At 34.5% G+C, this 15,187-nt stretch overlaps 1 protein-coding gene across 1 annotated transcript in view; it reads right to left on the bottom strand.

Moving 5' to 3' along the window:
• Positions 1-3,752: 3,752 nt before the first annotated feature.
• LOC139696150 (dehydrogenase/reductase SDR family protein 7-like) overlaps positions 3,753-15,187 on the bottom strand; it is a 31,825-nt gene continuing 20,390 nt past the window's right edge. Inside the window, exons 6-8 of the mRNA XM_071594762.1 lie at positions 12,456-12,540; positions 8,227-8,387; positions 3,753-4,194 (exon numbers count right to left, since the gene is read on the bottom strand). Coding sequence (XP_071450863.1) covers positions 3,944-4,194; positions 8,227-8,387; positions 12,456-12,540 — 497 coding nt within the window. The 3' untranslated portion in view covers positions 3,753-3,943. The remainder of the gene's footprint in view (positions 4,195-8,226; positions 8,388-12,455; positions 12,541-15,187) is intronic.

Raw genomic sequence — 15,187 nt, 5'->3', positions numbered from 1 at the left:
TTTGAAAAAACTGTTGACTACGGGAAGACACTCCAAATCACATGCCCTTCTCTCACCATTGCAGCAGCACACAGTGACTCAAGGTCTCTTCTCTGCTTGAGTACCCTAACTTCTGATGTTCTCAGAGAAAATTATTTAGATGCAGCAGGGTCATTAGTCTTCATTCTCCAGATAGAAAAAGGAATGAAATAATTTCTATTCTCTGACAGGTGTTCAAAGATGCCAGCCCAGAGGCCCTTACACACAAATTCTGTATTGAAACACTGTCTCATTCTAATATACTTCAAGCAAAATGTCTAATTGGACAGTGCCTATACATCCATCAAGGCTTCAAAATGCATGTACATGCATGTTCTCAGGGTAAGATGTAGACAGCATTCTACAATGAATAAAGAATGCAATGCAAGCAATAATGTGTGCAGGAGAAGTTTCCAGCCTATCTTTTACTGGGTTTCCTCCTATGAACACCCACTAGAGATAATGAACTAACCAACATGAAAAGAATGTCAAATAAGCAAAACACTCACTTTGCAATGATGTCAAATGAAACCCAGGCCCTACAGGTGCAGTGAAAAACCAAGTGAATGTTGTGCTATTCTAATATTCCAATTAGTGATACCATTCATTTACAATCTATGCTCTTGTACGTCCATTTGAAGCATGCTTCTAGCACCTATGAAATCACAGTGTCATTGGATCATAGATTACTTGATACTACTCTTATCAGAGAAACTTCACAAGATAAGCAAACTATATATTCTAATTGCATGGACACTACTTACATGCAAACCAAGGTGTTCTAAATGGTGCAATGCAAAGGATGTGTACACACTCAGTTTCATAGAATACATTTACAGCACCCAAATTCACAAAGCATATTTTGGTATGATGAACTAGAATTTAAATATTGTTTTAAATTTCACACATTTTGGTAACATTTAACATGCTTCAGTAACTGTAGAAAAAATGAATGATTACTTTTTGCTTCTCCATCTTGCCCTCTGAAACTTTTATAAATGAATTGCCTACAACTCGGTATTAGGTGAAATTTGCATGGTAGGTTAAATATCCAAGTGTTGGACAAAAATATTACAATTTGACAAGTGAAATACCTAACTTCATAAAAATCTCAGTTGTGTAGGAATTTCACAATAACTCTCTTCACAAATTTTCAAGTCTGTATATGGTAACAACGTGGTAAACTCTGACAAAATAGTCAGACGAATTTCGTCTCCAATTCTATTTGTGCGAGTTAAATCCTAAATACAAAGCCTTTCAATAAAATTGGAGTCAGACCTCTTAAAGGCAAAATTTAAAATCTAATTGAATAATGCCCTTAAAATGAGAAATATTAGAAGTAGCAGCTTGAAATATCTTTAATTAAAAATTAATTTCAACAGCTCTCAAGTGTACATCAAGTCCAAATAAAGGTTTACGCAAGTAACCACAGAGTAACAAACTTATCAGATTTACATTACTCACTTTCACAAATGTTTATCAATAATTTAAAATTAAGAGATCACTATATTCATCAGGAAATCAACAATTTTTAGATGAATTTTTCCTAATGATCTCTTGAAAAAATTTTCAAATTATGCAATAACTATTGCATTTGATACTTATTTTTTCGGTGCATACATCTTTTAAACAATTTGAAAATCTAACAACTGAAAAATAAAATAAAGATCACATGAATGACTTTGTATAGGAACCAGTGTTGACATTTTTTTTTCAAGTTTAACTGTTGTAAATAAAATAATTTTAATTCATTTAATTTCTTTATCAACCTTGCAGATTATTCTAGACCAATTATTAATTAAGATTGCGTGTGCCTTTGCCATTCTGGTAATACACTGTATGTAATGCAAATGGTAGGCTGAAAAGAAAACATGCCAAGGATATAAATGGACTTGTTTTTTTCTTTTACCATCAATTATCCCCAACATTCAAAATATTAAACCTGAAATAAGTGTTACAACACAGTGTCACAAATAAAAAGGAATGAAAATGCGTATTTATTCCAATACTACCTCATCATCATTACCTACTTACCACATGCAGTACTAGACAAATACGTGTAACCAGGACATCTTTTTATAACAAATATTTCAACCAATCAAAATTTAAAATATCTCAATTTCCCTCATGCATTGCTCAGCCATATATCACAGTACAAGAATAATAGAGCAGCTCCTTAATAATCAATTACAATTTGGGAAATGGGTACTTTGTCACTAGAATTACAATGATATGACTGAACATTATTGTAATCACACACAAGGAACAATAACAAGTAGCTTACAAATAGAAAACAGATAACATAAAAGCATGACTTAGAGAACTTTCTGTTGGTAGAGGCCAAGCAATAATGTACCAAAAAGGTGAGACACAAATTATGTGCAAAACAAGAACCAAAGGTCCAATGCAAACTCGGGATGGAAGAACCACACTGACCAAAGGAAGAATGATGGCACATGGCAAACAAAATGACAACTGTAAACAAGCTCACCCTTCACAGAGAAACAACTCCTGGTTAACTTCCCATAATTTGAGATTTCATTGCTTCATAAATATCTCAGATATTTGGGCGATATGATCCCAGTGAAACAATTACTATGCAAAGGTATTGCTTTCCCTTGCCTTCCATCCTAGGTAATCATTTGGGCTCTTTGTAATGCGATGACATTGTAAGCATTTCTCTTCGTGATACGGTTTGTTTCTTTTACAGCGCTGAGATGGAAAGTTCACTGTAGATAGTACGTGGCTTTTGGCTTTGAGGCTCAGGGCCATTTTTCCCTCGTGAGCATGAGATTGAATCGAGCACGATTTCAAGAATGTAGGTACGTTTTCATTTATTTAAAGAAAATAGTCCAACAACAATGATGTTGATGAGGCATCAATACACTAGAAACATGATTGAGCCTCTTGAGGTGGAATGCCTTGGGGAGACGGTGTGTTACAGATCTCCTAATGTATGTAGATCAAATGCCAGACTGGAGCATTTTCCAGGTGAAAAAGAAAAGAATTGTGTACTTTGTAGTGGAATACATGGCCAGGAGATAAAAAGGTCCTGAACAGTGTGCATGAATCGTAAAAAAAGATGTGCATAGCATCTGTTAGGTTAGCAATAAATGCTAGATGAAGGATTCAAAAACACCCGTAAGAAGAGACTTTCCTACTTAATGTGACTTTGCAGAGGCACACAGAAAGTTATGTGACTCAAAAGCTATTCTTTATTTTTTTATAATATTTTCCACTAGTCTTTTGGGTTAATGTTGTTGAACAAAAATGGTATTTTCCAAAGAAAATGTTACTAAAAATGTTTTACAATTGTTTCTTAAAATCAAATATTTTTTTAATAAAAAAATTGTTCCAGAGTAGTGGACTAAAAAAATTACAATTCCTTTATAAGACCTTGTAAAATTCATTCCTAAATGTTACCTACTTCAGTTACTATGGAATAAAAAAAAATTCAAATGGATATCTTTGAAAATGACTTCCAAATACTTTTTCCCCCTCAGATAATCAATACATTTGATTAAATCACCCTCCTCACTTTTTGCCAGGTATTGCTGGCCGAACACAGGACTAAGAGGGTAAACGCGCCTTATGCTGACATGTTGCGTCCATGGAAATGGCTCCTCATACTGAACATCAACCACGTGGCCACATACATTTTTCAATTAATCATCTGTAGTTCTTACTCCCGTCACTCTCATATTCCCTTTTCTTTATGAATAAAAGTACAGATATACTGTTGACCCATGAGCAAATATTTTTACTGAATAATGAGCATTATTCATGTCTTAACAAAAATAGAAGAAATATAAACATGGGATTATTTTGTCAGGTGCACATTACACTTTGCACATTTCTACCACTTTATTTCTAAACGGTGTTGATAGTAAAACAATTAAGAAGTAATACTGGTTTTGGTAGAATCTTAGTGGTTCTTAATGGAAGCATTATTGCTTCCACTGTTTAATGATGGCTTTTTTTCTTTCTGAAGCCTCCTGGCTCTGTTGTTCATGATCCAGAAATAGAGAGATGGTATGAGCGTACGGAAAAGAATTGCAAGATGAGGTAATGTGCCAGAGACAATTAAATCTCCACTATGACCCCTTGCAACTTCATTCACCACCATCTCAGCTATTTTCTCAGGCTCCATGCCAGCTGCTGTCGTCTCATCCATCACTGAAATAATTAAGTACAACTGTAACAGTTTTCACATTTTAAAAGTACACATTAACCTTTGAAATATCACACTAAAGTTCACAAGGTTGCCTGAATAACCGGAGTTTTTCGGAGCATTTAAATGTTTAATGGGCAAACTTGCTAATTGCATTATCCACCATCACTTCTGAACCATTCTGACCTGTAATTTTTCTTTCACTTTATGCTGTCATTAGGTCTACTAAAACATGAATCATAGAAATATTTCTGGAAAGAAAAAATAAATTTCCTAGCAGTCATTCTGAAATGATTTTAAACGAGACATTGTGTTGCATGCATACAAAGCAAATTAAAAAATGCAGCACCTTTCCCTTTTTTATTATCTACCAAGTGCATTTAAATTCATTTACCTTATGGAAGTAATCATGTATTTTAGTTTAAAGTAGAGAAATTTCCACTTAAAATGTACAACTATGCACACTTTTCAGGATAAAATTATTAAGTTTGAAATAAATACATATTTTGTCATTTTTTTCCAAAACAAAAACTCAGGTATGTCATCTGAACATAAAATAACAATAATTTATTGACTCTAATTATAGTTAATTCCTCAATAAGATAATGTTAAAATTTTTGATGATTTTTTACTGTACTAAAAAATGCCATTTTACATGGAATTTTAAAATACCATTTCTGCCATTTTACATGGAATTTTAAAATACCATTTCTGCCATTTTACATGGAATTTTAAAATACCATTTCTGCCATTGTTCAATAAAAGTGATCCATTACATTTCCAACACTCTTGATACACTATTTTCATCTTAGCTTGTTAGGTATTCTTACCAGTGAACCACACCTTCATAGGCTAATCAGAAACCAAGCGGTATGCCTTTTCTACTGCTTTCGTCTTTATGGTCCTGGTTTTAGTGTGCCTGATTGATTCTGGGTACATTTGTACCGCTTTGGAAGTGTCATTATGTAAAAATATTTTCTCTCTTCTGTTTTTATGTGTTCGTATGTAATTTTCGTTGTAGAGTTATCTTTGACCTAACCTGACCGTTGCCACCAGGAAATTTGCCTAATTGCAACGTAATTGTGTAAATAAAATAAATTTCTCTGCATTTCTCCCATTGCACTAGATGATTGCTGCTTTGCAGTTACCTCCTCCTCAGACAAACTCTCTTCCACAACTTCTTCCTGTGAAACACAATGGAACTCCATAAGCTCTTCAAGAGTCTGTTTTTCCTTGTTCTTGAGGATAAAACAAATTGTTGACTTCGATCGATTGTATGTACATGATAGATCAGCTATGCTAACACCTCATTCTAGCTTTTGAATGATTTCACTTTTCACCTCTATGGTTGTTTTTATTCCCTTTTGACTGTCTTATTGCAGCTTTTTCTTTGGGAACATTTTTTTTAACTATTCATAAAATATTATTTAACTGTGCATGCAAAGTCACAAATAACATGCCTGAACGCAAGTTTATGCAAATGTGTCATCACTAACGGCACCACCAGCGCAATCGCTGGACAACCCCTTCTCCATGTCACAAGATGCAAAATGCCACTCGCTAAGCAAGTTATTCTTGGACAAAATATATATGCTCGCTATGCAAATTACTCACTATCTGAGGTGTTTGTTAAGCGATGTTCCACTGTACTGTGAAATGAAACAACCAGGAATGCAAATTCAATTTGTAAAACACAAATTTCTTTTTGACTAAAACGCTGCCTAGAGATATTTGTTGGTGTCAAAGTTTCACAATTTTGCAAAAATGTAACTCAGCATTGTCGTTGAATTAATTTTCAGTACATACATCCACTGCCTTAATAGGGTAATGCTTCTTAATATATACGATGCAACAGTTTCCTCATGTCCTCCACAAATCAAATCTGGTCTGCTCTTCTGGGCTTGACACCTCTTCAAGGCTCATGGAGTTTCTGAAGGGTAAACAAGCAGGGCTCTACTTTCCAAAATTACTGCTTGCTTTGGCACAAATTAGCAGCTTGAGATGGTCTGTAATTGACTTGCAGATGGGTTGTGCGGGCTCCCCAGCTATGACATGGGTTCTCTGGAGCATCTTTTCCCAGAAGAGACATCACATTCATAAATCTGTTGCCTCTGTAACCTCAGAATCTATGAGCTTCTTGAAGTAGCCAACGAAGGTCTCTACCGCGTTTGACTCAGAGCTCGTGGCTTCAACATACCTCACAACACTGGGGATTCTTTTCTAAAACACCTCAAATCCCTCATGGCTTCCTTATAATACTTCGTTTTCAGCCATTAATGATCATGGCATCTTCTTAATGAGGTCAACGAAAACCACTTCAACTCTTCTCACAAAGAATGCTTTCGTTAATAGGGTCACATCACAACCATTTTTCATTTGTTCAAATGAGAAGCAACCTCTCAACATAGTTGAGAATATGTAATCCTTATGTAGATATTCTTTTCAATCTCTTTCAAGGATCCATTTCCTTAACCTTGTCCTTGAGGACAGTGAGAATTGTTGCTGTGGACCAATTTACCAGGTATGCTTGATCAACCACATCTTTTTCTTGCTTTTCAATGATTTAGATTTTCATTTCCACTGTTATTTTTATTCCCTTAAGGCTGTCTTCTGGTAGCTTTTTCTTCAGGGATATTTTCAAAACTATGAACAAAATGCCCTTTAACTTTGCATTAAAATAAAAAATAATAAGACGAACTCAAGTTTGGAAAAATGTGGAAGCACTAGCAACACTTGGACGCTAGCGGAAATGAGTGCAAAACACAAACTGGAGCAGCAGGCATGCAATCACTCTTGAGAATCTTCTCTTTTTGTCACTCACTATGTGAAAAGTCACTCATTAAGAGAGTCATTTTTAAATTTTTCTTGCCATGAAAGTTACTCATTATGCAAGATGTACGTTAAGCAAGGTTCGACAGAACCATAAATGGCAAAATAACCTAATGACCTCAAGTGTAATGAATAATGAATAAGAAATACTTGGTTTTTCCACACAAACTTTATTTTTACCTGTATTTATGTAAAAATAAAGTTTGTGTGGAAAAACCAAGTATTTCTTATTCATTATGAATCGTTTCCACAAAGTGACGGCGGATACTATACAGTAGACCTCAAGTGTCTTAAATATTGATATTTTTAATTAATATTTTACGGTTGTAATTGAGCATAAATTTATAATGTTACATCCTTACATTATTTTTATTAGTTTCATTTTTTTAAAGATTTTATTGTAATAGAGAGAATAATTAAATGCGTGAAAACATGGGATGAGTTCAGATTGTATTAAAATATGCAGTGTCAGAGAAATACAATATAAAGATCAAGAAATTAAAACACCAGAGGAGATATTTTTGTGGCACTTGAGGGGAAAAATACTTTAAATTGGCCATGCTTAATGATTTGATAAGGTTTATCACTGAATGAAGTTCATTTTTCAGTTTTAAATATATTCCATTTAAAATACTAATAGACTCACTCTTTACTGATGCAGTAATCAACACGAATGAATTGCCCAGATTGAAATTACCGTGTTAATTAACTCGCTATTGATAATATGCAAGGAAAAAAGTAAAGCTGATTATATTTTCAATTCTAAAAATTACTTTGGTGTAAGTATCAATAAGGCAGTCTATGAAATGGAAAGTGACATATTACTTAAACATCTTATATTTTTTAAATTTGTACAACTGATATTGCTAAATTTTCCATCTTAAAATTGGATGCATCAGTTGAATAATTACTACCTGTGAACAATTGTTAAACTGGAGACAAGCTAAAGATTGACTGAATACCACTATAAATACCTATGTTAGCTTTTTTCTCATTTAAAATAGGTGTGAAGTGTAAAGTGGAAGATATATGATACAATGTAAACATTATTGAAATGGCAGAGGAAATCCAGACGAACCTCCACTAGGTTCAAGACACCAGATTAACTTTTCAAAATTTCCTAGATCATCAGAAATATTTTTTGATCAAAGTTAGACCAACCTCTTCAGTTTCGATAAATACGACTAGAGTGAGTGTAGCTGACTCACCTCCGTGCGCTGTCCCATTGGGCGTAAGTGCATTCAATGAGAGGGATGTCCTTATGTAACCGGGTGAAACCACAGTGATGCTAATGCCATTTTCAGCAACCTCTGCCCTCAGAGAATCACAGAACGCTTGCAGTGCATGCTTGGAAGCAGAATAAGCTGACCTGAGGGGAAAATAGAAATCAAAGCCACATGCATTCACATCAGGAAAAGTTTCAAAGAGGCAAATGAGATATCGAAAAACAGCATTAAAAACTCTTCTGTTAAACATTAACATTTAAATCCAATTTAACAAGAGGTATGCAACTTGAAACTAACGGCAGTCCTGGGACAAACAACACAGAATATGGTCACAAAGTGACTTTTTGGTAAACCTACTAAATAAAAATCCATAAAATGTCGACCTTTGGGAAACTTTAGGTAGAATTCCAGGAGAGAATATTGCATAGAGGCCTGCACGTTATAGATTTGTCTAGCAGAATCAAATCCTCCAAAAAAGAACAAACATGTACCTTTCAGTCATCAATATTATCAGAAAACAATAACTAATGGCACACATCACTACTAACTCATCTGCCTAGCATGGCCATACAATCATTCAAACATGTTCTGTCACATACAAACAATGACACTAAAGACATTATGCAATGATGAAAAAATTTTGTAAGAAGTAATCAAGCGCAACAATCTCATGAGATGGTTTAATGTGTTACACCAAGCCGAAAACCTGATTTGATAATAATTTAACATTATTTAAATTAAAACCTTCCATTATAAAATGGGAAAATGAACGGGACTGTTTTTGCAGAAAAACACAAAATATTATTGGAAAAGAGGAAAATAACATATTATACATCACTGTAATTACATGGAAATGTAGCTCATTAATGTTTTAAACATAAATGAACTTCAGAGTACGTTCAAAATTTAATTTACATTAGATGGAATTTTAGCCAAAATTCTTTCTTTCTAACTTATCCAACCAAAGGCACATTCATGCTATCTCCTGCCAACCGTCCCTTACAGTAAAAGTCAGTTGAGACTTGAAAGAACTACACCACTACTTTAATGTTATGAAGTCTTACTAGATTCCACAATGCTGTCTTAACTTCCTTCAATTTTTTTGGTGAAATTTCATTGATAAACTTACTTCTTCCTCATGCTAAGAGGGTAAACACCTTAAATTTTAAACATTTTATATTGGTTTATGGACAATATCATAAATTAGATACTGAGCACTAAAGGTTAGGCACATACCTTTTTGGAGACATTAATTAATAATAAAAATAATACAGATACTACGTTATAAGAGAAATTCACCAGTTCTTTGTTGAATAAATAGCAGCTGAAAATTTAAAATATAAAGGCCTGATTTTTTCACATCTTGTTTAACTGAAGACTAACTTTAAACTCCTCTGGTTTAGGCAAAAACTCAAGTTTTATGACTGCAAGTAAAGTCAAAACCAACTGCTAAATTGATCAATAAACGACATTTGGTATTGCTATGGCTACTATGTTCACATCCAATGATGAGCTACCTTTTTTGTTCATAAAATTGGATTTGTCAGTTATCTTCAAGGGGTAAGTTGATGTTCACATTAACCAGTGATTGGCTTTAACTAGACATTATAATACTGGGCCATAATGATCCAGCTGTCAACCTCTTCAGTGTACATGCCACTCCAATGACCTACACCAATGACAGAGAAGTAAGCATTCACTAAGCCTGGCATTTCATAAACAAATGGAGGGCTGAATACATCATGAAGGCCAGCGAGTGGCAACAGAAGACACTTTTACAGATCCTTCTGGCCAAAAATCAAGGTCTCTTGCACGCTTACTGGTGAGCAATCACCCCTGTTGTCCCTCTCCTCAATTCACTTGACCCTCAACCCTCCCCCTTGTTGTTACCATACCGCAAACCTTGGTCATGCTACGATTGTACCAACACTATTGCCCCTGGTCAATCTTAATTGCCATTTCTAACTAACCCTCAAAAGAATTAAAATCGTATATATTTTGTGAACCATACTTTTCCTAAAATTCAAGTTCACACAAACTCTACTTTTGCAGCACGAGGCATTTTAAATGGTGATCAGCAAAATAATGAGACTAAATAGTAGTAATTAAATAATAAAGAACTGATTAGCAAACGAGATGAAAAAGTAAAACATGAAATATCATACTTGATTCCACAATCCCATACTTCCTAAAATTAATCGCTGAGACAGCCTCAAGGAAGTCTGCATCTAACTAGAGGTAACCATGCAGCAGTTTGAAGGCAAAGATTACAATTTGTGGAAATGGAATTGGTGGATTTTCCATATTACTCCAATGATGTTACATTGGTTGAAATGTTTTTGCATAAACCTAAATTTATGGAATTTACATAAACCTTTAAAATTCTGTTCAAAAAGGAAAAATTATATTGTAATAATTTAGAATAGGTTGGGTTTGGGTACTTTCTGCAAATGTCCACTTCTTGGAGGCAATGCTTGAACATTGAATTCCAGAAAAAGCTTTGGTGATTTAAGGGTAACTCCAAGAGCTGAAATATCTCCAAGGGCCAATATTACCATTCTGTTTGAATGTTTGCTCTGCTTTAACTATCAGCAGGCATTAAGTGCATTATGACTCTCTTTTAGAGCCTAGAATACAGTTTACCACTTGGTGAATTTAGTTTCAGAATGAAGCCTCTATTAAGGCCTAAGCTGAAAAAAGTCAAGCAGTATGGCAATCAGTCCATAGGTACTTAGGTTAGTGTTACCCTCGATGGTATCCGGCTTGACTGCATGGAGATTCATGTTCAAATGAAAGAAGAATACTGGGTATTTCATACTAGGTAGGCATCCTTAGGAGACTGAGGATGAAGTCTATGCATTGCAATAGTATTAAATAAATTTTTTTTTGTTGAAAATACTTAGTATTGTTCTTTTATTCTAATTCGGTATTGCGCGACAAGTGTATAAAAATTGTACTGGAAAATTGCTCCGTAAATCTGAGGAAATGTGGGCATGTAGCGAAGGTTTGTTCATGCCAGCCTGTTCTTCGATTAGACTCGCTTCCTCTTTTTGTAACTACTGGCTAGGTGAATATATTAAAACTTTCAAACAGCATCCAATATCGTTAGAAGGAGATTTCTACATGATTTTACGATAAAAAATATTGATTTGGAATAGATCCAATCCAATACACTGGTATAACACAGAGATGAATACTCAAACAATGTGGAAGTTTTTTAACTTTTCAACGACAGTGAAGAATTGTTAAATCTTAAGCAAAAATTAAGGTCATGGTATACATGAAGACATTGACATCATACTTTTCAGTTAGATTTATTAATAATTTGGTGTTCTTTTGCTTTAGATGCATATTTTGATGTTTCTGAAGATTCAACAGCTAAGCCAAAATACCTCATGTTAATTAGGTATTAATTTTTGTGAGTGAATACCAGTGTTAAGGAACATTGTCTCCGTTCGAGCATAATAAAGAGATGTTACCCCAATGGTTTCCAGCGTAACTTTATGGAAAATGCTTTGTTCATTATGAACAAAACTTTGTACTTTGCATGTTTCCACCAATTTTTATATATTTGCATGGTTACAACAATTAACTTCAACTTTGTCACCTGAAGATGACGTTAATCGTCAAAACCATGGTGGAGTTAAAATACAAAAACTGTGGAAATATATTAAGCATGGAGTTTAGTTCAAAATGAATAGACATTATGCTATCGGTATTATCTGATTCATGATGTCAGATATGTTAGTGTATTGCGGAGATTGGAACTGATGATGAATCTTGGGTACCCTTGCTGAGACAAGACGTCATTGGTCTGCATTAGGATGAAGAATATCAATTTTGGTGAATGGAATGACCTATTTAAAAAAATCGATTACAAGGATGATGTAACACACTGAATCTAGTACTCGGTAAATTGTAGGCAAATTAATATCAGTTTATCTTCAATGGCGATTTTCCATTATCCACTCATGGGAAAGATTTTGAACCTATTCAACAGTAAGCTAATGGCTAAAACTCTTCTAGTTCATGCTACCATACAACTTATTACTGACCCATGTCAGAGAGACTAGATAAACTCTTACCACTACAATTGTATAAGTGAAACTGAACTCATAACCAAAAGGTTATTCAGGCATATTACACACATGCATAGCTTAGAAATATGACAGACGGCACATCCAAAATATGAAGAGCAATTTATTAGGTACCTGTATGGTAGTGCAAATCTGCCTTGGACACTGCTAATTGCAACAATATGACCGGAATGTTTCTCAACCATTGCAGGAATCACAGCTAGAGAATAAGAAATCTAATCAGTGTCTATAATTTAAAAGAAAGTTCTAAATTAGCGGTACCCATTTCTATGATTAACAATGTTAACATAACAGAACTAATAAGCCTGTAGCAAAATGGTTTGGCATTGAGTGGGTTCAAGGTAAAACCTTTCGATAATAATGACAGATACATCATATACATTTTATTCAGTCATTAACAAAAAAAATTGTGATAAACACAACAAACCTGAATAAATAAATGCACTGAAAAGATTGAAAATTGAGTTTCTTTTTCATTCTGACTTTTTGACAAATTAAGAAGGAAGATTATTGGTCCTCACTCCACGAATGTGATAGTTTTAATTATAATATACCGTATTTTCTCATCGATAACGCGAACCGAGAACTTTGTAGCTATCATGAATTAGTATAGATACCGTGCGCCCAGAGCTCCATAGTTATCTTGAACGTGTATAGATGCCGCGTATCTGTACATACATATATATGCGCGTTAATATTATACATAATGCGTGTAAAAATACGTCAATATCCATACACTAATAGATGATAACAACCAATGAATAAATGAAATCATAATTGCCTGTGGCTATATCTACCATCAGTATACAGGAAATTTGTGCCAGTTGATTGAAATTAATTCGCAACAACAGAAGAATCAAAAATTAAACAATATTTACCAGCCAACACAATGTGCCGCCTTATTGCTTTTTGGCTGTGATTCGTACGTCGAAATGAGACATAGTTTGAGTGCCCTTTTATTTGCTATATTAAGTAACTTTCAGCAAATAAATTATAAAAAAAATAAGAGAATGAATGAAATAGAATTTTCTTGTTTTGCTTGCTTTACTTTGGTTTGTTAGTATCAGCAATCAGCTGTTCTAGACACCCTCCAAGTTCTATGAAAGTGCCACCTACATGGTGATTGTTTAAAACCTGAATTGAGTAAAGCTTTTGTAATTTGGAATTTTCTGAAGAAAACTACCCATGGAGAGGAAAATCATATACAGCAATGTTTAAGCTAGAAGTCATCAATTTTGCGAAAAAAAGGAAATCGTGAGGCTGCCAGGATTTATCCATTAATAAATCTTTTAAATCAAAGTTAGGTTCTAGTTGGGAAAAGTGGATAATGTCTGGTATGAAAAACTACACATAATCGGGAAGGATGAAAAGAATGTCTTATGAAGAAATAAGCCAGTGGATCTTGGCAAGTTGGCAGGGTGTCAGAGGGACTCGTGTAAAAAAAGGATTTCAAGAAGCTTTGGGCAATATTTCAACGCCAGTTTTAGAAGATGAGGAAGAGTTAACTTCAGAGAGTGGACTCGGTGATTTGCCTGAAGAGATAATAAACGCAATCAATTCATTTGATTGTGATTCAGGTGACGAATTTCTTGGATTCGAGTGATCTACCTATCCTATCATATATTTATACGTACGTGTACATAATACGACGTACTCTACGTATACGTGAAGTACTCTGCATTAGAACTAAGAATTATTCATATTATAATAAATGAAGAATAGAAATTACTTGTTTCATCTTTTACTCATGGATTTATGAGATGAAATAACTGTAACAGTGGCAGATCTGTATAAAATAAAATGCAATTAGAACAGCATGCTTCTAGACTAATTTATTTTTGCGAAACTCTTCTTTAAATTAATTGTGTACATAGGTACGTAAATGTTTGGATTTTTTCAATTTCCATTGCATAATGTGCATCGTCTGAACATTTTTGTTTAGATAACGCTGACATTATTGATGGGAAAATATGGTGATTAGTTAAATGGCATCATATTGCAGTTTTTGAGCACAACCTATTTATATTCAGAATGCACATTTGCTTTACAGGAGGTGGCAGAATTGCAGATTCTGTGTCTGATCCGAGTCCAGCCCATATCCACTTGTCAGGAGGAGAAGGCATCACTATCGATGGATATCAATTAATGATCGCCATAAGCACTCGTGCCATAATAGGCCAATCAGAAGGAACGAACCATATGGTCCGCGGCATCAGACTTTCACAGGAGGTAGAAGGATTATTCTGATTCTTTTAGGTAACACAACCTGTGATTAATGCATGGGACATTTCTCATTGATTTTTTAACCTTCCTATTAATAAAATGACTACACTAAAATGTTAACCCACGCGCTTTTATTGAATTTAGAAAACATGGTGACCCTGAACAACATTCACTGACATGAATAGTTTCATTTTTCCAATGAATTATGGTGTGTCAGAGGAAAAAAAAAACAGCCGTGAGAAAAAGGACTTCTACTTGTGAAAGAGGAGAATGCAGAGGGAAACAGGTGACATGGCAAACGCCAGCAGATTGTCCATTTTGATTCAGCTTGCAATCCAAGAGAAAAAAACAATTTCTAATTTTTTGCTTACTTCAACCAGGTGTCCACATGTATTATCACGAGAATTCGCCACACCTTGAAAATCTGCTGTTTCAATCCTCCTCATTTTCCCAGAGCGGTACAACAACTTTTTTAGGTTCATAATTAATAATTAGCATAAGGGGGCTGTGGTGGTCCAGGGGTATAGTGCTGGACAACTGACCGGAAGGTCCCGGGTTTGATTCCCGGGCAAGGCACTCTGGGCACCTGCAGCTCCACCCAAGCTATGTGATTTTTTGGGTAC

The sequence above is a fragment of the Hetaerina americana genome, unplaced genomic scaffold (genome assembly GCF_022747635.1).
Source record: "Hetaerina americana unplaced genomic scaffold, ioHetAmer1.1.p SCAF_1, whole genome shotgun sequence".
Lineage (NCBI taxonomy): Eukaryota > Metazoa > Arthropoda > Insecta > Odonata > Calopterygidae > Hetaerina > Hetaerina americana.
The sequence above is the reverse complement of the archived record's forward strand: the minus strand, read 5'-3'. Positions and strand labels throughout refer to the sequence as shown.